The 25426-nt window shown below is 40.6% G+C and overlaps 1 protein-coding gene across 4 annotated transcripts in view; it reads left to right on the top strand.

Annotated features, from left to right (window-relative positions):
* EIF3M (eukaryotic translation initiation factor 3 subunit M) overlaps window positions 1-25426 on the top strand; it is a 155284-nt gene that overhangs the window by 8261 nt on the left and 121597 nt on the right. For 3 of the 4 annotated variants that reach the window (XM_025452392.3, XM_025452391.3, XM_025452393.3), the window contains exon 2: window positions 21943-22108. In XM_025452392.3, coding sequence (XP_025308177.1) covers window positions 22032-22108 — 77 coding nt within the window. In that variant the 5' untranslated portion in view covers window positions 21943-22031. Of the gene's footprint in view, window positions 1-21942; window positions 22109-25426 lie in introns of those variants that run through there. The other variant, XM_049096817.1, reaches the window with a different exon arrangement.

Genomic DNA, 25426 nt, shown 5'->3' with positions numbered 1-25426 from the left:
TGACTATGAGTCTGTTAGATTATAAGTTAGGATCCCATTTATTTTCACTGAGTTTCTTTACAGAATATCCAGCATATATCAAGGACTTCAGTAATCTCATATTTTTTCAAAATAAGCAGAAAAATTTTCAGTCAATGGAGAGAAAAAAAACAATTTGACTCTCTTCCTGGAGTTGCCACATAGCATTTATTAATAGCTCTGTAAACAGGCTTGAACATAGTATCAGCTGGCCGCTCAAGATATTACAAAAGTTTGTGAGAAGTTGCTCAGGAAAAACAAGATAAAGTCATTAGAAATCTGATACTGGTCAATAGTGCCTTTATCCCAAGTCTCCATAAATCACAAATGAAACTTCTATTGTGATCACTGTTCCAGATCTAAAGGATCTCCCTCTCCCCTTTAGCAGAAATTAAATAACATTTTTTTTTTAAAAAGCCCATGATTTTTTTTCTCTACTGATACAGAGGCTAATTACAAAATTTCCCAAGAGGTAATAAATATCAAACTCTAATCAACAGACGTGACACGCAATAAATAAGAAGCACATAACTTTGATTCTCTATTTAGGGCACATGTTTATCTTTAATTATCCCCAACCTGAGAATGGAATAACTGTTGTTATCTGTTATACTTATTATTTATTTTTAGAGTGACACCACATTTTTATCTTGCCCAGAACAGCCACAGTTTAAGCTGTTGTCCCAGCTTAATTATTAATTGCTCTCCTTTTACTTCCCAAAGTGTTTTGGTATTGATGGTAAATGATAAGGACTCCACTTGCTTAAAACTTTATTTTATAAAAAGATTCAAGAAAGCCATTAGAAAAAAGGTGAAAGACAAGAGTTAATTGTGGCTAGTAAGAAGGAGAAAAGATTGCATTAATATTAGAAATCCAAGGATGCGGGAGCTCCTGGGTGACTCAGTCAGTTAAGCATCTGCCTGTAGCTCAGATCACAATCTCAGGGTCCTGAGATCCAGCCCCACATCAGGCTCCCTTCTCAGGGAGAAGTCTCTTCTCTCTCTCCCTCTGTCCCTACTGTCTCTCTCCCTAATGTCCCTGCTCATTCTCTCTCTCTCTCTCTCTTTCAAATAAATAAAATCTTTGGGGCACCTGGGTGGCTCAAACAGTTAAGTGTCTGCCCTCGGCTCAGGTCATGGTCCCAGGGTCCTGGGATTGAGCCCCCCCCCCCATGGGGTCCCTTCTCAGTAGAAAGTCCACTTCTCCCTCTCCCTCTGCCCCTCCCAAATACCCCTGCTTGTGTTCTCTCTCTCTCTCTCTCTCCTAAAATTAAGTAAATAAATACATACATAAATAAATAAACAAAAATTTTAAAAAAGAAATGAAAGGAGGATAATTACTGTAATTGAGCATAAAACTTAGTTCTGAGCTTCTTGACACCCGAGTCAAATACAACTAGTTACCTATCATTATGCAATAGAAAGAAGAAAGCCAATTTTTTCAGAGACAAACTTTTCGAGTGCTAAACTCTAACGGAAACTTATCTCACTGGCCTTCCTCTAAGGATCATCAGACAATGGTTAGTGACTTCAACAATAACATTTCAAAAGATGCAGAGACATTCTCTGATTGGTGGCTTCTCATTTCAACCCAATGGTGTAGTATTAAAATTATAGTTCTTTTTTTTTTTAATTATAGTTCCTTTAAAGCAAAAACAAAAACAAACCCAAACCTTTTCTAAACGGAAAGAAGCAGTAATATAATCCTTTTTTATAGTTTTCTGGGAGTCTGACCTGATTCAAATTAGCCTAATGTGTTAATTTTCAGAAACTGCTAACTGATAATTTTTTAAAATATCTTTTATTCATTAATCATCAAATGACTTTGACTATGAACCAAAACACTGCTAGGGATCTGACCCTTGTTCTCCGGAATTTGTGATCTGATTTGGGGAGAGCCCTAGGGTAGTAGTAGTTCTTAACAGAGATGGTTTCCTGCACCTACATCTGGCAATGTCTAGAGACATTTGTGATTGTTACAACTTGGTGGGAGTAGGAAGGTGGATGCTATGGGCATCTAGTGGGTAGAGGCCAGGGATGCTGTTAAAACTTTCTTTAATGCACAGGGCAGTCCCCCCCAACAAAGGATTATCCTGCCTAAAATGTCAACATTCCTGAGGTTAAGGAACCCTGCCTTAGGGTACTATCACTAGAGGAGATCATTTCTAGCTGGGTTAAAAAGAAGCTTCCCGGAGATGGGGGCCATAAACTAGGTTCCCCCACCCCAACCCAGTGGACTGGAGGATGCCTCTCCCCAGGCTCAAGAAATGGTGGGAACAGAAATGGGCAGGTGAGAAGAGCAAAGCATGTTGTAGGGATGCCATCCACAAAGGGAGTAAACCAACTGAGCTGGAGAAGAGAGAATCTATGTGAAGCAAGAAGAGAGAAAGCCAGAGAATACATGTGAATTTAGGGCAAAGAGTTTCTGTTCTGATGTTATGCTCCAAGATCCCTAAACATTGCTAGTGTTTTCTTTTTTAAACCACACAAATCAAAAGCAGCATAAACTTTTATGTTCACAAAGATCATCTCTGAATGCCGGCTTGTGCTGTATATATATGGATAGACACATATTTTCTTCCACTCCCCTACATCATTTTTCACCACTTACATAGTAGGGATTCCTTGGAACTCAGTTTTATATCACATTAAATTTTAAAAAATGGATGCCTACTTAAAAATACAACCTATCAAGGCACAGAAAATTCTGAACCACTGCTGTAATTAATAGAGCATTGTAGGAATCACCATTAAGAAATATTATTCTGACCTAGTTCGCCGTGTCACGCTGCAGATTGTCCTTTTCTTGAATCATGGAATGCTTTGTGAGAAAGGACTACAAAGCTGGGTCCCTCGATATTAGCCATCTCACCCCTCAAAGTTCAGCCAGAAGTGGGACAAAACCCTCCTCACCATGTTGACATGTTTACTTCTGGCGTAGGAAAATATTGCTGTTGCCCAATTCAGTGTCCTAGTCCATTCACTTGCCTGGAAACATGTTTTATTCTTTCCTTTGATGGTTTACAAATAAATTAGCACGATCCACTAAGGTCTGCCAATATATGTTACTGGAGAAATCGGAGATGTTGAAAAATGATTGTAATTTATTGTATCCCGATACTTTCTTCCTAAGGACCGAATAAATAGCATCAGTTAGTTTATATTCCTGACATATTTATTGCAGTATTCCTGCTGAGCACTTCCCATTGTCATGTGTTCTCACACATTGTTTTCACAAATTGTGTTTTGAAAGAAGTTGAGGGAAATTCAGGCCGGAGAAACAAGATGTTATCTTTTGGAAAGGATGAGCCCAATCTAATGGAAGAGGATAATCCATTCAGAGGTTTGGAAAGCCAGTGTCCTCCAGTGGGTGTGATAAATCCACAGGATCTGAATCCAGGATTTTGTACTGGGACCTTGAAGTCAGCAGGAACAATTTAGTTGTGCTCCAAACAAAGACAGCGTATCATTATTATTATTGGACAAACATGAACATCTGTTAGGTCAATTTTATCCTATTTCCTCAAGGCAATTGCATTCACCAAACACAGTTCTGTGTCTATCACAAGTGGATCTAAGATGAGTGCATAATGCCAGAGCTGCTTCTTGATGATCTCTATGTTTGAAAACCAGATTTGAAAAAGAGAAAAATGTACCTGCACCTCTCAGATGGGTCATATGCATGGAGGACCCCCGTAGAGACTCTAGTTCTCTCCTAAATTCCATCAACAGGACCATTTTCAAAAGATGAGACTATTTGAGATGGCTGTCCTTCTTCACTTTCAGATAAATGTTGTACATGCTTTAAATAATTTCAGTGGTTGTGGGGGGACGCAGGAGGAATCTAAATATTTTTTTTTAAAGAAATTCTTCATCATCTCCTTTTCTTAACTCAACATGGTACTTCCTCAGTATCATATCAGTGCACCCAGGATGTGTAAGACAGTTTTTCTTTGGGCTGAAACAGCAGTTTGCAGCAGATTACAGCTGCAAGGAACTTCAAAGAGCATCTAGTTCTACATTTCATTTCCCAGATAAAACATTATATGGCTTGCCCCAGATCACCTGGCTAGTTAGTGGTAAAGCTCTCCGTAAGGTCAGGCCTATGGGAGGTGAGATCTGTCTTCCTGTAACAGCATTCACTCATTTACACTTACTGAGTACACATCACAGGCCTAGTGATCAAACCTGAGACACACAGTCCTTTCTCTCAACGTGCTCTCTCTGGCTGTGCTCTAGGACTTGGTCACAGTGGAAGCAGGATGTGGAAGTTCTGCTAGGAGAGGTGTCCTTGTAACCACCCTCCCTTATACCAGGTCTGAGAATTGTCTTCAGTTCTTCCCTATGGTCATCAGGGAGACCAGAGGCCACTTCATTAAGTGTTAGAGAGAGGGCCTCTGATGGGCCTGTAAATAATTAGGCTAATCTCAATATTGTTAGAAATAGGAAAGCATCATTATACCTTACAAAGGCCTCGACCTACAAAGATGCCTCACACAGCGACAGCATCCTTTTTGGCTTAAATTGGTCAATGATGCCTCCGAGAGGTTTAGCAACAAGCATACCCCAAGGGGGAGCTCTTCTGGTTTGGAACTGAATTGAAGTGAGTGGCTGATCAAATCCAAAGCACAACAAGCCTTTTAGAGCCGCATTTAGTAACATAGTCAAAGGAAGATAACCAGAAAGCCACAAAGAAACCGTTAATCCTCTCCGCCCTGTGTTTTTGTTGCCTATTTAAAGCTGATGAAATCCTGACAGTATTGGGGGGGGGGGGGTGTTACACAATGTGCAAACCTCGCATTCACCAAAGATCAAGTTCCAAGATATAAAACAAAGATTTTCTCCTAATTTGACTCCCAACGGACCTGAAAAGCATTTCAAACGTGTCCAGTAAGGCATTAAAAATAATGATCCCGGAGAGTCATCACTCCCTTGGTTGTTTTAATATATTTTTGTCTACAAACAAGAGAAGTTTTCTAAACTGCTCCCTTGGCTTCCTTTGAAAGGTCTCTAGAACAAAAGTACTTTGGGTGACCCCGGGATACCTGGCAACAGTAACCAAGGATGTGGATGAGGCTGAGAAAGATAAAAACAGACGATGCACTTTTTGACGTCAGACCTAAAATATTGTATACTTAAAACAAAATAAAATGCTGAAGCTTAGAAACAAAGAATAATGCCATCAGGAAAATCAGCAAGCTTATTGAAGAGAATGTTAAATAAGATTTCCCAAAGGGTACTATAAAATCACTCTTATGCTACCCAGATGGCCCTGTGGGGTGGCTTCTTTATGTAATTAGAATTGGCTTTTCTCCTTCTTGCCTCCTCCTCCTTCTCTTCTTTTCGTAATAATAGTTACTATTATTATTATTATTATTATTAATTATTATCATCAGCCATCATTTATGGGCTCTCTCATACATTCTCTCTACTTCTCATAACAACCATTTTAATGAACGGTTATGATCACCATTTCTGAGATGAGGAAATCGATGCTGGGAGGTTTGAACTGCACGATATTAACCGTGGAGGACATGGTGCCGCCAGAGCAAATGTCATGGCTCTGGAGGGTGCTGCATCAGAATTCTGGAAGGAAGTGAAGTAGGTGAACGTTGAGGATCCACTTCCACGGCAGCCCTTGGCATAGCTTATTCTCAGAATCAGACTTCCAGCCCATGATGGTCCAGCCCAATTATGACAAGATCCACAGGCCAAAGGAAAATTAAATGGCCTTTGCCACAGAATCTGATTCTACCACACAGTGCCCACTGGAATCCGACCCACCCAGTTCCTGTTTGTATCAAATTCTGGCGTACCCTCCTTCCTACAATGGCTGTGTCCCTGAAATTAATTTTTTTGGTTGTTGTTAAATACAGTGAATAACAGTGACAATGCACTGTGGGGGAGTTACAGAAGGAATTTGCTATTTCAGGGAATCCCAAGGTGATTTTTCCCCCCTTTTACATGATTCCCTCCCCCCCATCTCTCTCTGCCTCTCTTCAAACCTGAATTTTTAAATGCCAGGATTGACTAGAGAGGAGAGATGTGCAAGCACACCAAGTATTGCATCTAAGTAAAGCAGAAAGAAGCTCTATTGAAGGCTCTACTCAGGTTTCCAACATGGTGGCTCTCCAGAGATCTCAGAGCTGGGCCATTTCTGATGGTCAGCGGAAGAAGAAAGTGCACCCTTATGAGCCCAAAGCTCAAATGTACATACAGATGTTCACACGTGTATGCATGCATTCATGCACACACACACACACACACACACATACACACACGTGCATGCACACATATGTTCCTGATGTTTCCTGAGCTGAGCCTTCTCACTTGTACTTCTCCCCACAAGAGCAACTTCTGTTTACATCTCTCTCCCTTCCTCACCACTACTCACATAAACAATTCTGAAGTTATGAGCTAAAGGAATATTGCCAATTTATTATTTTTTTAAGATTTTATTTACTCATGAGAGACACAGAGAGAGAGAGAGGGAGAGAAGCAGGCTCCCTGCAAGGAGCTCAATGCGGGATTTGATTCCAGGACCCCGGGATCACACCCTGAGCTGAAGGCAGACGCTCAACTGCTGAGCCACCCAGGTGTCCCAGGAATATTGCCAATTTTTAAAAAAAGAAAATGGTTTCATAAAGGAAAAGTCACACCTCCCAGTTACATGAAAAGATAGGTCTCCTTCAAGGTCGACTTTCTGGAGCTTCTCATAGGAGCTTTCTGGAGCTTTCTGGATCTTCTCATAGGTAGGAGACTGGACTTTCTGGAGACTCAACTTTCTGGAGCTTCTCATAGGTAGGAGAGAGGGGTTAAATATCCCAGGCAGGAGTCATGTGCCCAAAAGTGGAGACAGTTCTGGCTGGCTGAGGGCCTTAGGAAGACAGCCATGGGTCCTCAGACAGGTATTTGGGATCACAACTCTTCTCAGAAATACATCTTGGTTCCAGTGTCCCCTTAATCTCTAGCAAAGAGCATCGTGATCATAAACTGAGGACTGTGGGTAGAACTTCGAACCAGCCACCAGATGATGCCCCGCCCTGCAGGGGTGCAACTCAAATGCAAGAGCAGCCCTCTCAGCCTAAGCCATGCTTCAGGGGCTGGGCATGGAGCTCCCCTACTTGGCTGAGTTTTTTGTTTTTTGTTTTTTTTACAACCCTTCAGGATTCACGGATGAAGCTCTGAGACTTATGGGAATGGCATTCCTGCCATTTGGGTTATTTGGCTTCTTTGAGGAGGGGTAGGCCTTGGCAGGCTAGCCATGGCACAAGGATAATAATAATAATAATAATATGGCCACCTTTTATTGAGTGTTTGTTGAGTGACTGGCACGGTGATACATATTTTCTTAGATTATTTCATTTTATCCTTACTGAAACTCCAGGGGGAAAGTCATATAAACGTCCATATTGTATATGTGAGACAAGAAAGCTTGCCATTTGTCCAAAGTCCCACAGGTAAAAAATGACAGACTCCCTCCAGACTCTGCCAGTATATTCCCATTGGCCAAATCCTACCAGAAGTGGAAGGCAAGGGAACCCATTGAGGCAATATATACAGGTCAACCTCTAGCAGCTCAGAGTAGGGTGAAGAAAGGTAGAGATGGACTTGGAGGAGGCTTGTCAGTCTGAAAATGACTTTATCCTAACCTTCGCTTGATTGATATTTAGCTGGCTATATAATTATAGATTGGAAATCATTTTCCCTTGAAATTTTGAAGACATCACTCTTTGCCTTTTAACTGCTAGCATTTACCTTTGAGAAATCTAAAGCCATTCTGATTTCTGAGTTCACATATGAATTAGATTTTCCTTCCTGGAAGTTTGTAGAATCTGCAGGAGTTCCCTAAACTGCCCAATTCGATTCCCAATAATCCTTGTTAAAAAGAATTGATCTGTTAAATAAACTGTCCCAACAATTATTTTAGAATGACAATTTATAGAGACAGGAAAAAGAAATTACCTATCCATTTTTGGGAAAATCATTTTTCCCTTTAGCAACATTTAGGGCCCAATCTAATAGAGGTCTTGAATTTTGAATTCTGTTTAAAATGCATTTTCTGGGAAAATCACATTAGACATGGGGGGGATGGGAAATCATGATAGTGGGAGCATTCAAAATTATTGTTTCTGTTCAGCATCTAAAAATGTCTGTTATCCTATCCTCACATGCAATTGCTGTTGAATAAAATCAACCTAAGATACGAATAAATAACGTGTGTCTTTTCAATAACTTAGGGCCATAGGCTCTTTTAAAAGCAGACTAACAAACATTTCTCTTAGAAAAATGATATGCTTTATTTTTAATGGGCTTATTATTTTATATGTAGATATCATAACTGGGAAATTATCCCACTATAGAAACCAGCATGTAATATGTTGTTGCCCCACACAGCACAGTGGGTGACAGAAATTCTTCTGCAGGTTGTAGTCTCCTGATGGAACCAAAGTTGGTTGGCCCAAGAGATTTCCATGGTCTGTTGAACACCAAAGTCAAGGTTGGCTCTTGGCCACAAACTAGGCTGCCCTGGCATTAAGACCTGCTTCCATAAACCCAAGGCTGTACTGACTTCTGATTTTTTTTTTTAACAATAGAAATGAAACTGCCACAGGGAAGAGAAAGAACAATGGTGTTTTGACAAATGGAACAAAGATATAGCTTGAATGACAATTCAGGTCAGAAAGAAAATGAAGGCACAGGAAGACTGATGTTGGGCTCCTTCTTGCCAAGAAGCAAATACTCCAGGGGAGGTTTCCACTGACATGACAAACTGGTTCCCTGGTGGCCATTTGGATTCAGCAATTTTGTCAGTTTTTTTCTGGCCAAAGGGCACTTTTTCCAGAACTTCAAATGTAATTAGAGTAAATACTACACAATTAACCCACATAAGGGCACCTGGGTGGCTTAGTCGGTTAAGCGTCCGCCTTCAGCTCAGGTCATGACTCCAAGGTCCTGGGGTGGAACCCTGCGTCTCTGTGTCCATCAGGCTCCCTGCTCAGTGGGGAGCCTGCTTCTCCTTCTCCCTCTGCCCCTCTCCCCTGCTCCTGTGTGCTCTGTCTCTCTCTCAAATAAATCTTTAAAAAACACATATAGCCACAGTATCTTTGAAACCAAAGGAAGAACCAGTGAGAACTTGGGAGACTCACTGAAAAATGCTATTGTCCTATTTATTTGGAGCTCTGATAGAATAGTTCAGATAGAGCTCTGGCCTCTGGAAGGGGCTAGGCTAAGAAACCTCTAGTCACCCTCTCTAGACTTGCAATCCTCGAAAAATGGAAATTAGGAAGCATTCATTCATGACCTTGAGAAAAATGTTTACAAAAGTATATTATAATGTATCAGTAAAACGAGCCGGGAAAAGGGTTTATGTGAAAGTTCATGTGAGAAATGCAGCTATTAGCACGCATGCCATTCCCCACCTTGACCCCAGAAGGAATGTGTAAATTGTAACATATGGAATGTAAGCGTCTGTTGAGATGTTTCATAAATCTGCCTGGCAATGAGCATCACAAGGCCCTGTGTGAGAACAGGCCCCAGAAAGGGAGAGATGGTGAATGTCACATCTAACTTTAGGCTATTAATCAGCCTTGAATCTGACCATCAAAAATCAGACAATGTTCTTTAATAATATGGATTGCTTTCTGACAAGGTGACACGTCTTTAGGGGACCCAGCCCAAGAAAAAGTAATATGTTCATCCATTCATTCAAGAAATGTCTATTGAGAGCCCGTGACCTGGCAGGCAATGTGCGAGGCATTGCAAGTACAATGGAGAACAGGAGAGACCCTGCATTACCGCCATACAACCTACAGCATGTAGAAAAATCTTAAACAAATAATAACAAAAATAATTTTCTAATTACAACTTGGATAAATGCTAAGAAGGAGAATCCTAGCTTATACTAATAGTACAGACACTCTTCCAAACTCTCTACATACTTTTAATATTAGCTCCATTTTAAAGATGAAGAAATAAAGGTATGAAGGCCTACATGTCTTGCTCAAGGCCACACAGCTAATGAGTGGTGGGCTCAGAATATAATGTCAAGCAGTGTCAGTCCAAGCCCTGAGTTCCTGACTCTGTGTCACTTTTTTATGACCTGAGTGGGAAAAGACCATTGATTTAGATTTCCAGGTTCAAGAAAATGTCTTTCAGGGTATGATTTTAGGTTATGCCCAAGGATAAGTAGGAATAATTTGGGCAAAAGAAGGTAACAGGAATATTCCAAAATTGGGGAAATAGCATGTCCAAAGGCTCAGAGACAGAAGGAGTTGGCTTTGGAGGCTGATGTGATTGGGTTGTGGGGAATGAAGGCAAAGCTGGAGAGTAGGCAAGGGTCCGAGCCAGTGGGACCTTGTAAATCCTGCTAAGTATCTTGAGCTAAATACTGAGCGGAGTGGGAGCTCCTAAAAGACCAGACTTCATCTAGGGCTCAGTGGAGTTGCTCCAAGCACAACTACTATAGCTGGGAGAGGAAAAGCGTTCTCCCCACAAAGGACGGAGGCTGCTGCTGAGCTAGCAACTCACCCCTCCTTCCCATCATCTTCTGTAGAAGACCGAGGATTCTCCATAGTTCTGTTCTTATCAGATCTCTGTCCTCTGTTGTAGTTAGAAGATGGTGGTGTCAAGAAAACAACTGATGTTATGGACTGAATGTTTGTGCGGCCCTCCTCCAAATTCATATGTTGAAACCTTGATCTCCAGGGTCATGGTATGAGGAGGCAGGCAGGGCCTTTGGGAGGTAATCAGGTCATGAGGGCAGAGGTCTCACAGATGGGATTAGTGCCCTTCTAAGAAGACACAGAGAGCTATCTCCTTATGAGGACATGGTGAGAATTTGGCTATTTGCAATCTGACCATGCCAGAATCTGGCACCCTGATCTTCCACTTCCAACCTCCAGAACTGTGAGAAGTTTCTTTTTTTTATAAGCCACCCAGTCTATGGTAAGTAATGATAGAAGCCCAGATGGATTAAGACAACTGGAAAACCAAAAATTCATTCAGCACTGCTTAATATTAATCTCTGGCACCAGCTTTAGTTTTGGCATTGCCCAAACTGCAGGAATTTAAGATTAAGAAAAATGATTTCCCCCCGGATTTCTGTGTTAAAAATGGCAGCATTTCCTTACACGGTTGGGACAGATACTCTATTATTCTGGAGGGTTTTTTTTTTTTTTAATCAATTCTTTCATTTATTCACTTATCAAAGATTTGCATACCTATTGTGTGGCAGACATGAAAGAGAAAAGCAAGTAAGACTCAGGTCCCTGGGGGAGGCAGGATAATGGCATCCCTGAAATGCCCACATCCTAATCCCTGGAACCTGTGAACAGATTACCTCATATGGCAAAAGAGCCTTTGCAGATTTGTGTAAGTTAAGGATCTTGCGATGGCAAGATCATCCTGGATCATCTGGGTGGGCCTGATGTAATCAGAAGAGTCCATTTAAGAGTGAAAGAGGGAGGCAGGAGGGCTGGAGTCAGAGAAGGAGATGTAAGGGCTGAAGCAGAGTGAGCAATGCAACTCCTGGGTCGGGGCCACAAGCCAAGGAAGGAGGGCAGCCTCTGGAGGGTGGCAAAGGCGAGGAGTGGATCCTCCTCTAGAGCTCCCAGAAAGGAATGCAGCCCTGCCAGTACTTTAGTTTTAGCCTAATAAGATCCACTTTGGACTTCTGATTCTCTTAAGAAAATAAATTTGTTTATTGTTTCAGACCACTAAATTTGTGATCATCTTTACACCAGCATTAGGGAAAAAAATGCACTCCCCAGTCCAGCCAGTATCTGTCCCAGGACAGACAGCTTTATTTTATTTTATTTTATTTTATTTTATTTTATTTTATTTTTATTTTTATTTTTATTTTTATTTTTATTTTTTATTAATTTTTAAAAGTAGACTCCATATGCAGTGTGGAGCTCAATGTGGGAGTCGAACTCACAATCCTGAGATCAAGACTTGAGATCAAGAGTCCAATGCTTAAAGCACTGAGCCACCAAAGTGCCACACCAGGACAGACAGCTTTAATCCCTCAGTTTCCCACTAGTCCCATGGTCTTTCTCAACCCAGCAGTCCAGGCAGCTACTCCCAGTTAGTCAGTGAGATGCAACTCACTTTGCATCCTGCAGGGTCTATGCAACAACTTACACTGAGCATGACCTGGCATTGCTGTATAACCCGCTCCCCCCCCCCCCCCCGCCGTTGTATATTTCTTAATTCTTCTAGATTTGGGTTCCTAAGTTGGTTCTGTCCCATAATTGCCGTGTCTTCTTGGGCAAATTACATACATCCCCATGCTTCAATTTCTTTATCTTTAAAAGTTAATAATATCTACCTCCAAGATTGTGATGCATAAGTGACTTTGGTATTAAAGCATGAACAATCAGGGTGCCTGGTGGCTCGGTGGTTGAGTGTCTTCCTTTGGCTCAAGGCGTGATCCCGGGGTCCTGGGATCAAGTCCCGCATCAGGCTCCTTGCAGGGAGCCTGCTTCTCTCTCTGCCTGTGTCTCTGCCTCTCTTTCTGTGTCTCTCATGAATAAATAAATAAAATCTTTAAAAAAACATGAAAAATCATGCCTGGCACACAGAAAGTGCTCAAATTTTAACAATAGTGATGATGGCTGCTATTATTATTCCCTACAGCATTTAGAATGAGGTTTAAAAGTCCTTTAGGGGCATTCTGTGTGCAGTGTGGGACACATACTATACAGGCAAGAGGGATCCAAGTGGACAAGAGCTAGTTGGGAGATGATTGAATCAGGGTGAAGATGGTCAAAATGGAGCAAAGTGGGTGGATTTGACAATCCTGCAGAAGTAAAATCACCAGGCTTGTCAGTGAATTGCATATGGGGGTAAAGATGTGTCAAGGATGACAAAGTCAGAAACCTTATGATGATATGCTCATTACAGCATGAAATAAATCCTTATTTTGCTTTTGGGCTCTCTTGTACCCTATCTTTTCCTACTGTGGCATTCTTTCCTTTCTTCCCATAATAAGGAAACACCAGGAAAACAGCAACTACAACAATAGCAACAACAACAACAAAAAACAAGAGCCAAAGAAGGCACCGGGTATAGAAGCATAAACTATTTGGCAACGTAACCAAAAAACGGGAGACTTCTTCTACCTGACTCTGGCTTTTCTTGCCAGGATATGAAGAAGGCATCATGAAGGGACAGAAAGAGGGGGTGTAAGACAACAGGGGAAGAAAAAATAAGTAAAATTAAAAATGTCTGAATTGATTTTTAGAAAAATACATAAATGAATAGCATAAGAAAGTGGTTTTTAATTTTTAATGCCTGTAATGAAGTGGGGCTGGGAGTGTAGGCAGCAGGTAGAGAATAGAGAACCAGGCCCTTTGTGACTCTGCGGAATATGGGATGGGGCCAGTGAGTGACTGATGGGGAAGAGGGAAATGTTCTGGAGATAGAGTTGGGAGATTTGGTTTCCAGGCCCCATTTTGCCACCAACGAGCATTTGAGCATGGAGCTTACTCACAAGGATTCCATGAGATGGCTCTTGTGTTCATGGGTTCTGGAAAGTTCCAGGGAGCGGAAGGGAGGTGTATGGTCCTCGGGAGCCCATCTCACTGGCATGTGAGTTGCCTCTGCTACCTCACGGGCCTCGTAGCTAAAGGGAGCCAACCTTCCCCCAAAAGGATCTTCATGTCCTTCTGCCTCTGTCCTCCCAAAGTGACTCCTATTAAATGTGGAATGTTTCTGAGCTGACCCACCAGGAATTGCTGAGTGGTGGAGTTTATTTCTGCATGAAACAAAACACCTAGGTTCCCCCTCCCCCTCTTCTACCTGGGTCCATGATTTGGCTGTGTTTAGCAGAAGAAAGGCAGGCAAGGCACACTTTGAAATTGTGGCAAGCATTTGAGTGGATTGAATTTAATTTTGGATACAAATGTCAAGGAAAGTCTCCCTTGGCTCTTGTTCATTGTTCACTGAGGCGCAGTGTGATGCTCCATTGAAAGACCTGCTGATCTAAGCCAGCGCCAGCTGATAATGACAAAGTGCGGGAGGGAGGGGCAGCAGGCCGAGTCCAAGGAGGGATGCCCTTCCCCAGGATGCTTCCAAAGACTCTGCCCAGCCCTGCAGTGCATGGTGGGACAAGAGACAAGAACCTAAAAACTGCTTAAAAAAATTTTTTTTTTAAAAAGCTGCTCAAGTCCCAGCTTGGCCACAATGCTGCATGGCCTTTTCCCACCACTTAGATTTGGTTTTCCTGGTCCATGAAATAAAGGGACTGGAAAAGATGAGCTCTAAGATCTTTTCTTTCTCAGATATTAGGATTCTGGCATTCGGAGCATCTACAAATGCTAGAGAGGAATGCCAGCCAAGAGTGTGGGATAAAATTTGGCACAACTATTTGGGAGGGCATTAGCTTTCAAATGTTTAACTTGACATACCCTTTGGCTTCTTAAGTGTCAATTTTGGGGATGTATCCTGTGGAAATACTAGCATAAGTATGCAAATGTGGATGTTTATAACTGCAAAACATCAAAAACAACCTAGGCGTCCACTAGTAGGGGAGTGGTTAAATAAATCTACTACTCACCCATAATAAAGAATAAAAAATATGTAATACTTTGATACGTTTTCCTGGTAATCTATAATAAAAATATCCAAAATATAACTTTAAGTGAAAAGTGAAATTGTCTAGTAAAATGTATATAACATGATTATGTTTATTCTGAAATGAAATCCAGATATGTGTAATATATGTTATATTTAATTATATATGCATATGCATAGAGAAAAGATTGAGAAGATTCCACACCAAAAATCATAGTAGTTCGCTCCAGGGCTGCACGGTTCAATATGGTAGCTGCATGTAACTACTGAGTACTCACAGTGTGGCTGGTGTGACTGAGGAACTGGATTTTAAATTTTTAATTAATTTTAATTACTGCACATTTAATTTAAAACTGGTCCTTCAACTGTATGTTTTATGAGATTGAAATAGAGAGCAAGTATTTTCGATGAAAAGATAGCATCCAAATTGAGAGGTATTGTAAGCATAGAATACACATCAGATTTAGTAGACTTAGTACCACAAAGTGGTATCTCAATAATAATTTTCTATTTTAATAATAACTTGATAATGTTGATTATAGGTTGAAGTAAAAATATTTGTGATACCTTACATTCAATAAAATATATAATTAAAATTAATTTCACCTGTTCCTTTTTTACTTTTTTTAATGTGGCTACTAGAAAACTTTACACACATAGCTCACAAGATATTTCTATCAGGGGGATTCCTGGGTGGCGCAGCGGTTTGGCGCCTGCCTTTGGCCCAGGGCACAATCCTGGAGACGCGGGATCGAATCCCACGTTGGGCTCCCAGTGCATGGAGCCTGCTTCTCTCTCTGCCTCTCTCTCTCTCTCTGTGACTATCATAAATAAATAAAGAAAAAAATATTTTAAAAAGATATTTCTATTGGGTACGGCTGCTTTGGGGAGTGGGATAGAGGAGAAGCTAGACTAACTTTTTATTTATATACTTCTGTATTGTTTGATTTTGTTACAGTGAGCCTGGATTACTTTCACAATTTATGAGGAGTAAAGACCCTTTAAAATGTGAAAATAAAATTCATTTCTAGGATATATCAAAATGTTTGAGAAAACACTCCCTCTAATTTGTTTCTTTTGGGATGGTGTGTCAGGGTCTAAAATAAATGTTTTGCCATCAGGTTATTATAAAGTGGAACTCTCATTGTGGTGTCTCTGTGATTTACCAGCATCTTCTAATTGCTTGACCCTTTCTTGGATGGCTGCTATCCTCAGCAAGGATACCTCTGCCTGACAACCATCCCAGCTGTGTTGGAAGAGGATTGTTTCTCAGAGAGTAGGAGTTAAGCCCATGAGAGTTAGGCAAAAAGGAGAAATAATCCTAAAAGAAATCTCCCCTCTTCTCTCCAGCTCCCTCCTTCTCCTGTATCAAGATTCTCTAAAGCTTTGGGGATCTGTAGTCCTAGGCTGAACTTCCTACCTCACTAAATGACAAGGCCAGGATGTTAATGTTCCCCACACAGACACGTCTGCATTATACATAAAGATGTCTGTGTTACACATAAACACGTTATGGCTGTAACAATATCACTTTCAAAGGAGCTCTAATCCGCTGAAGTCATCGAGTCAGAAAACATTTGCTTCTCCATGTCTTGTGTCTGAGTTGTGTGTGAGAGAGAATAGTAGGAAGGAAGGACAGAGAAAGGATGGAGGCAAGGAAGAACAGAGAGAGTGTGTGCACTTTATAAAACCCTACTTTGAAGAGACAGCTTTTCAAACTGTCTCTCTGGTTTCTCATTTGTTTGCTATGGTGTCACTTCCTTAATACAATTTTCTGTTTAAAAAGTTGATGATGATCTTTTCTATACAAAGTGACAGATACACAGATGACCCAAGTCAACATTTTGGATATGAAGTTGTGGGGTTTTTTTTTTTTTTTTTTTTTTTTTTTTTTTTTTTTTTTTTTTTTTTTTATTTTATTTTTTATTGGTGTTCAATTTACTAACATACAGAATAACACCCAGTGCCCGTCACCCATTCACTCCCACCCCCCGCCCTCCTCCCCTTCTACCACCCCTAGTTCGTTTCCCAGAGTTAGCAGTCTTTACGTTCTGTCTCCCTTTCTGATATTTCCCACACATTTCTTCTCCCTTCCCTTATTTTCCCTTTCACTATTATTTATATTCCCCAAATGAAGATGAATGGATAAAGAAGATGTGGTTTATGTATACAATGGAATATTACTCAGCTATTAGAAATGACAAATACCCACCATTTGCTTCAACTTGGATGGAACTGGAGGGTATTATGCTGAGTGAAGGAAGTTGTGGGGTTTTAACGGATGTCACAGGGTGACGGGGGTGGGTGGGTGGGGAAATCAGCCACAATCCTCAAAGTTCAGGAAATAGCCAACTGCATGCTCCCCTAAAACCCTGTATCACCTATATCACAGCTCATGTCTGCCTAGATCGTATTTACCTATTTTTATTTGACTTCCTTGCTAGACACCTCTATCCCCAGCACCTAACACAGAATCTTGCAAATAGTAGGCTCTTAATAAAAGTTTGCTGATTGAATGAGTGAAAGAGTGAATGAAGAAATAAACAAACCTACCATTCAAGGGTCAGTCTTATCTAAAACATTAAGGAAATTAGAATGTCATCTCAAAATGGACTTGTAAAATATTCCATTTTATTTACACTGTATTTATTAAATGCCCATTATGGACTAAAAGCTGGCTAAACAAAGCCAGCATTTACACACACACACACACACACACACACACACACACACACGGTCCCAGCCCTTAGGAAGTTTACAATCTGGGGAGAGAGGGAAGGTAGAGCTCAGGTACAAGTACATAAAATTAAAATTAAATTAAATTACATTACATTACATTAAATTAAAAATTACAAAATAGTAATAAGTGCTCCCAAGGATATGATCAGGGATGATGATAGAGAATAAAGTAAGGGGCTATGCCAATCTAGCCAAGCCAATTTTTCTCTTCTTTGAGAAAGTGACATTAAAGCCAAAGCATGGAGGATGGGGAGTGAACTATTAAATAAACCAATTGGGGGTGACCGGGAACAGGAGAGAGGAAGAGCCTTCCTTTCACACTCGGTAGCAGTGCCTGCTGCTTCTGTGACTTACCGCCCAAGTGTGCTCTGTAATTTGAATTTGACTTGATTCATTTGGGTTTTAGGGCCCATGCTAATTTGCATGCCTGACTAGATGTCAATGTCTGTTGGAACCCACGTGCTCAGAGTGTAAAGAGGGCGATTTCCCTTATTAGAAGGGCAATGTGATTATAAGTGAATGTTCTGGGAGTGGGCTGAGGGGTGGCCGGCAGTAGGCTGGTAAATCTCGTTCACTTGTCTTCAAGGTTGTCTCCTACCTCTGCACCTCTTCACGTTAGCTTCTGCAGTTCAGATCTGTTCTCACTATTTAATTTGTGCTTTTGAGATATGTATTTTTTGTTGACAGTAGTTACATGGGATTCACAAGAGAATTCTTACTTTTCACTTTATACTTCTTGTCCCTTTTGAATATTTCAAAATACGAGTTTTTACAACTCATAAAACTAGTAAATACAATTGTGAATTATATATACAGTTCTGTTTAACATGCAACCCTATGACCACTGATGAGAATCAGTTTTCTTTTTTCCTGATTATTAATGCAATATAAGCTCAGTGCAATTAGGTTTGGAAAGCTTATGAGAAAATTAAAAAATAAAATAAAATTCTCCATAACTAATCATCCAGAGATTACCACTGATAATATCTTGTTATATTTCTTTCCTAATGCCTTTTTAAAAATCTACTTGTTAATTTATAACTGGCTTTTAAAAACTCAATATGTGTAGGCACCTTTCCATGACAATAAATGCTGGGCTTTTGTCTGGATCTATCATAATTTAAGTTAATGGACATTTAGATTGCAATTTTCACCACATAATTAACTCTTAATCTAAAATTTTTTTAAGAGTTTATTTATTTATTCACGAGAGAGACACACACAGAGGGAGGCAGAGACATAGGCAGAGGGAGGAGAAGCAGGCTCCACGCAGGGAGCCCTATGCGGGACTTGAGCCTGGCACTTTGGTATCACACCCTGAGCCACAGGCAGATGTTCAACTGCTGAGCCACCCAGGCATCCCTTAATCTAAATTTTTTAAAAGATTTACTTATTTATTTTAGAGAGAGAGAGTGAGAGGAGGGGCAAAGGGAGAGGGAGAGAGAAACTCAAGCAGACTCGAGTACAAATGAATGCTTGAAAATCTAGACTGACCAAATCCAATTCAGGATTATTTCCTAATGCCACTAAACAATTTAAACAGCAAGTTTCACTAAGTGCCTTTTCTTTCTTTCTTCCTTCCCTCCTTTCTTTTTCTTTCTTTCTTTCTTTCTTTCTTTCTTTCTTTCTTTCTTTCTTTCTTTCTTTCTTTCTTTCTTCTTTCTTTCTTTCTTTCTTTCTTTCTTTCTTTCTTTCTTTCTTTCTTTCTTCTTTCAGATTTATTTATTTATTTATTTATTTGAGAAAGATAGAGGGAGAGTGCTCACCTAAGGGAAGGGCAGAGGGAGAGAGAGGAGAAGCAGACTCCCCATTGAGCAGGAGCCCCAGGCAGGACTTGATTTTATGACACTAAGATCATGACCCAAGAGGAAACCAAGAGTCAGAGGCTTAACCCACTGAGCCACCCAGGCACCCCACAAAATGCTCCTTCATAAAATATCAGTTTCTCAGAAGGTTGGCGGTGAAGGGTAGGGAGCAAATCCTCTGAAGTCTATCTAATGCTTTGTTTTAAGACCAGCTTACATCTACTGTGTAGAGGTGGTGGGGTGAGGGTAGGGGTGAGTACTGTTGGACTCCACTGCTCTGATCACCACGGTCACCGTGTGACCAACATGTCAGGCAAGTGAGAGGGGCGAGATGAAAAGCAAAGTTCCAGGTGCCCAGAAGTGGGTAGGCTGGAAGGATTCTAGCTATTAAAAGCCCCCACATGCCAGGATTTGTAAAAGAGAACCTCAACCAATTTCCCTCCAGTGGAACAGAGCATCAGCCAGGGCTGGATCATCTTCACATAAGATCAGCCTGTCCCAGGCCAGTGAATTCACCAAAATCCGTTCCACCTTCAAACCTGATATTCCCTTAGTTACAATCCTGTGATTTCCAAAAGACTATTTTCTGTTTCTTTTCAGCTATTGCAACCTGCTCTCTTAAATAGCTTCTTTATCTGGCAGGGCAATTACAGTCTGTGACTAACAGCTGTGGTTCATAAACATGAGTTTCACTGTTTGGGTCAGTAGTTCTTAGCCTTTTCCGAATGGCAACTCCCCCAGCTGATCTTGGCATTACGAGAAGCACCTCTCCTCAGCACTTGGGTTGGTACTCAATAGTGCAGTTTACTGTTGGAGGGTTCTGTTTTCCCATTATAAAGGAGGTGACATTTTTATTAAGTTGCAAGTCCTGGCATCTAATACCAAGCATATTTCTGGATGTTGGTTTTATTAGTGATTTTTAACTTTCCCCATTGAGCTTTTCTTTATATTCCAAATGGTCTACAATAGCCATGTCTTTCTTTTAGACTTCGAAAAAAAAATGTTCTTTCAAAAAGTGATTCTTACCTAGAAACCTTGATGGAGAATATCTGCAAGATCTAGGGCTTGACGAAGAGAATCTTTAGACCTGACACCAAAAGCACATCCATTAAAAAAAAAAAAAGAGTATAAATTACCCTTCAGAAGAATTAAAAGCTGTTGCTGTGTGAAAGACTGTGTAAAAAGGATGAAAAAACAAGCTGTAGACTGAGAGGAAATATTACTTGCAAACCACACATCTGACAAAGGATTTGTATTTAGAACACATAAAAAATGCTCAAATTTCAACAGTAAAAACAAACAACCTAATTAGAAAACGGGCAACCTATATGAGACATGTTGTTGAAGAGGATATACAGATGGCAAATAGGCACATGGAAAGATGTTCAACATTACTGGCCATTAAAGAAATGCATTTGACCATGATGAGATACCACTACACACCTAGTAAGGCAGCTAATGTAAAAAACTAGTGTCAATGCTGAATGCTGACAGCGAATCAGAGAAACCAGATCTCTCATACATGGCTAGTAGGAACGTAAAATGGTACAGTGACTCTGGAGAATAGTTTGGCAGTTTCTTAAAAAACTAAACATAGACTTGCCATGCAACTCAGCAGTTTATTCTTGGGCCATTATTTCAGAGAAGTGAAAGAACCTGAACAGGAGTATTCATAGCAGCTTTGTTTGCAATAGCCAAAATCTGCAAAACACCAAATGTCACACCAATAGCTAGTTAAACTGTGGCACGTCGCACCATGGAATCATACTCAACAACATCAAAAAAGCAAACTATTGATATACATGCAACAACCAGGAAGGACCTCCAGGACATTGTGTGGAGTGAAAGAGGCAAATTTCAAAAGGCCACATACCGTGTGATTCCATTGATACCATATTCTTGAAATTATAGAGATGGAATTATAGAGATGAGCAGTTGGTGAGAAAGAAGGGGAGGAGTGTGACTATAAAGGGTAGCATGAGGGAGATCTTTGTGGTCATGGGATGGTTCTGCATCCGTATTGCAGTGGTGGTTGCACAAATCTACACATGTGATAAAATACCACATGTACGTGTGCGCCCCTCCCCCCCCACAGTACCAGTATCAATTTCCTGGCTTTCTTATTGTACTATAGTTAAATAAGATGTAACTACAGAGAGAAATGAGTAAGAGTATCCAGGACCATCCTGTGCTATCTTTGCAAGTTTCCCTGAATCTGGAATTATTTCAAAATAAAACATTTTTAAGAGGAATTCATCTTTATTATGGAAAATTTAGAATATGCAGGAAAAAAATACGAAGACTACGAGTTCTAAAATTCATACCTTTTGGATATGTTTGTTTTAGAATGTTAGAATTTATTGCTTAATTTTTTATTGGAGATAAAACTCACTCAACATAAAAACATCATAATTTTTACAGTTTTAAGTGTACAATTCAGTGGTGTTTTTACTTTATTCACAGTATTGTGCAACCATCACCATTATACAATTCCAAACATTTTCATCAGCCAAAAGAAACCTCATACCCATCAGGCCCTTTTCCCTCCCCTGTGATAGCTAATCTACTTTCCACAAATTATTTGATTCCACATACATGAAGTGTGTCTGCACATGGAATCATACAACATGATACAACAGTCCTTTGTGACTGGCTTCTTTCACCTCTAATAATGCTTTCAAGGTTCGTCCATGGAGTAGCATCCACCAGTGTTTTATTGCTTTTGTGGTTAAATAATATTTCATTGTATGGATATATTCAATTTTTATTTTTGATACAATTTTTCTTTGTTCTCTTACTGCAGGGTCTCTTTTACATTGGTTAGTTGAGCCAACTCTTTCCAACCTGGACTGCTGACCTGTGACCTCCCATTATTCAAACCAAGGCTGACCTATGTGGGCATCTGGAGACCCTTGGCCTTGTTGCTTCACTTATCCGCATCACCTTCTGAAATCAAGATACTTCATCAAGTAGGTCATTAACTGGGATCCACGGGATCCATAGGGGAGGGTCTCCCTGTGGCCCATCAGAGATGATAAGCCGAGCTGGATGAATGGTGTCAGGGCAGGAGGGAAGGGAGACAACCAGCCTGTCTATGGAGCAGCAGAACAATTTCAGTAGCCTCCTAGTCATAGTCTTGACTCACTTCTCTAGGATGAGGAACACTAAATATTTTTCCCAAAGCAATATTTTTCTAACCTGTTTTGACAAAACAAACATTTTTCCTGAGTGTCCCTGCTCTCCTCATGGTGCTCCTGGGTCCAGAGCTCTCTCTCCTACAGTGTTGTAATCACCAGCTTACCCACTATCAAGCATCCTTTTCCTCCATCACTGAGCTGGGATGAGTTGACTGTGCCTGTAGTACTTTGGTGTCTTAGTGAATGTGAAGGCCATTTACTGAGCCCTTAGGATGTGTAGGTCCTGGACTGAGCCCTCTCCTTTCATCAACTCACTTCCGGCTCATAGTAATTCCTTCAAGCAGGAAATGTTCTTATTCCCATGTTAAGATTCAGAGACAGAGGCTCAAAGAGTTTTAGAGTCCAGTCCAAGATCATATCACCACTGAGTGGTGTGGTTGGGATGCACACAGACCTATGGGTCATCTAAGTGCACTGAGAGCATAGACTCTGGAACCAGACTTCCTGGGTTCCAGTCCTGGCTCCTTGCTCATTAACTATTTGGATTTGCCTCCATTTCCCTATCTGTAAAATTGGATTAGTAATAATACCTCGTTGTGTTGTAAAAATTAAATATAGGAATCTGTCTACAGCCCGAGAGCTATGTGCCTGGCACATGCAAAGGTCCATGTGAGTGATCACTATGTCATGATTGTTATTATTACACTGACTCTTAAAAATGGGATAAGGAGGCAGGAAAAAAAAAATGATCCAAACAGACACCACTTCATGTTGCCTCACGAGATGTCTCCTAGCCAAGTGACACAATATGTGCTGCCTCCAGGCCGCTGCTCCCAACCCCAGGGGCTTTCAGCAACCAGCAAAGCAAAACCAGCCCTTTCCAAAGCCACATTCTCCAGGTCAGCAGTAAGTTGTTGTAGTAACAAGAAAGGGGGCTAGGTGGGGACATCTCTTTCCTATAAGAGCCAGCAATGGATTTCCTTCGAAGAATCATTTTTATGTGGTCACCCAGAACCTAGCCTCCTTTTGTAAATATTTGCTTATGAGCATCTGATGCTCATATTTTGTGTATCTCTATTGTCACAACACACTATGGACCATCAGTGCTATGGAAAATAGAGCCATTAGTGTCTTTAAATCTAACCAAATTAGAGAACCAATTCCAAAATCTCCTGAACCAATATAGAAAACTCATCTTTAAGATTTTGTTCTCTAGAGCAACTCTAGATACCTACAGGTACCGAAGGATAACACAAGACATTCCCTGCCTCACAGTGACTGGTTACAAAGGCTAAGAGACCTGGAGATGAGGCTTTCTTCACTTCTCTAGATTGGTGATTATCAGGCAAATGATGGCTTCAGTCAGGGCATCATTTGGAATCCCAAATTCAGTCAATTTGGGATTCTTTTCTTTAAAAAAAAAGAATTTCCAGGGTTTTGGTTTTTTTCCCCATATCTATAAAGGATAGTTAAGTCTTTAAGATTTTTAAAAAAGATTTTATTTATTTATTCATGAGAGACCCAGAGAGAGAGAGAGAGACAGAGACAGAGACACAGGCAGAGGGAGAAGCAGGCTCCATGCAAGGAGCCCGACGTGGGACTCAATCCCAGGTCTCCACGATCATGCCCTGGACCGAACACTGCGCTAAACTGCTGAGCCACCCAGGCTGCCCAGCTTTTAAGATTTTAAAAACTTACCTTGATGTGGTTTTATCAGCATTCCTGTTCCATGTGCTAGTAGATGCTACTAATCTCCACCACATAATTGAACTCTTTTATTTTATGATCAAGAAGACGAAGCCCAAAGTCAGACAGCAACCTAGTAATAAAGGCCAGAACCCAAGACCACAGCTGTCAGTCTAGTTTGCAACCCTCAGAGCCACACGGCTAAAAGATGATTCTAAAAATGTCCTTTTACCCAGATCACTCCTCCTCTTTTACAAGGTTGGTGGGCCACTTCCCAGCAGATGATTCTATGATTCTATCCACAGCCTATTCAGAGTACTCTGAAGTGTGTCTTACTATGAACTAGAGCTTCTGCCCAGATGGAGGGAGAATTCAAGGTTGGTTTGAGGACCGAAGTGATTAAAAGTCTCAATAGAACAATCCTGCTGATTCAGAATGACTAGAGAATGGCCTTCCTGGTTATCTACTCTTTCTGCTCATGTTTGTTGAATGAATGACTATATGGAGCATTGAAATATAATACAAGGGATGCTACCGAGTTTAATAAAGTCTTTCTTCCCCTACTGCATTGAAGTCATCATGATAAGTATGGATTACCTTTCTGGAGAATTCAGCTGATGGTGAACAGGGTAGGCACTGTTCCCTTTGGTGTATTTTTGGTAATTTGCTGACCCTGTTATAGAAGGTGAGGGTGACCCAAACTGGATCTTCTCTTTTTAAAAAAGTGAATCCCTTCATATCAGTCTGCTTATCTTTCACTTATCCTTTTCTTCATCACATTATCTTAAGAAATGCACACACACAGACCCAGTTATCTGAGCCTTTGGTTGATTGAACCATAGTTAGCCAGTTAACAGGACCTTCACACAGATGATGGTGTCTTAAACACTTCCCCTGAATTTCTCTGTTAACAAGATGGGAGACATGCCCCCGGTCACTTGATTCTTTTTACTTCATTTAGGAACATGAATCTTGAGGCCAAGAGGCAGAAACTAGCCTACTGACACAACCGGCAACTAGACACAAAACAATTCCAGTGATAGGTTCAAGAAAAATGATGTCGATCTTAAAAAAATAATCTTTAAAAATTCAATGACCAGTTAGTTACAGTTTAACTCATTACATATTTTTGAGCAGGCAATGAATGAGACCCAAAGAGTACGCAGAGACATTAAATTAAATAACAGAGGCTTTTAGGGACACTTTAAAAAAAAAAAACTTACTGCTTCTCAACTTAAGCTAAATGTTTTAACATTTTAAAATAATTTTTAAAGTCACAAATCAAGATTTATCTACATTCAGGTCGATTCTGCTGGCTCATGTCCAAAAGACTTGGTCCTCTAGAGAGTAGTCTTCCTTGCTTTTCTTTGAGTGCTTATGAACACCTTTTACTTGTCAGGAATTAAGCCAAGTATTGAGGCTACAAACGAATAAGACACAGCCCTTGTCCTACAGGGACTGACA

The sequence above is a fragment of the Canis lupus genome, chromosome 18, assembly GCF_003254725.2.
Source record: "Canis lupus dingo isolate Sandy chromosome 18, ASM325472v2, whole genome shotgun sequence".
Classification (NCBI taxonomy): Eukaryota; Metazoa; Chordata; class Mammalia; order Carnivora; family Canidae; genus Canis; species Canis lupus.
This window is presented reverse-complemented; position numbering and strand designations above follow the sequence as displayed.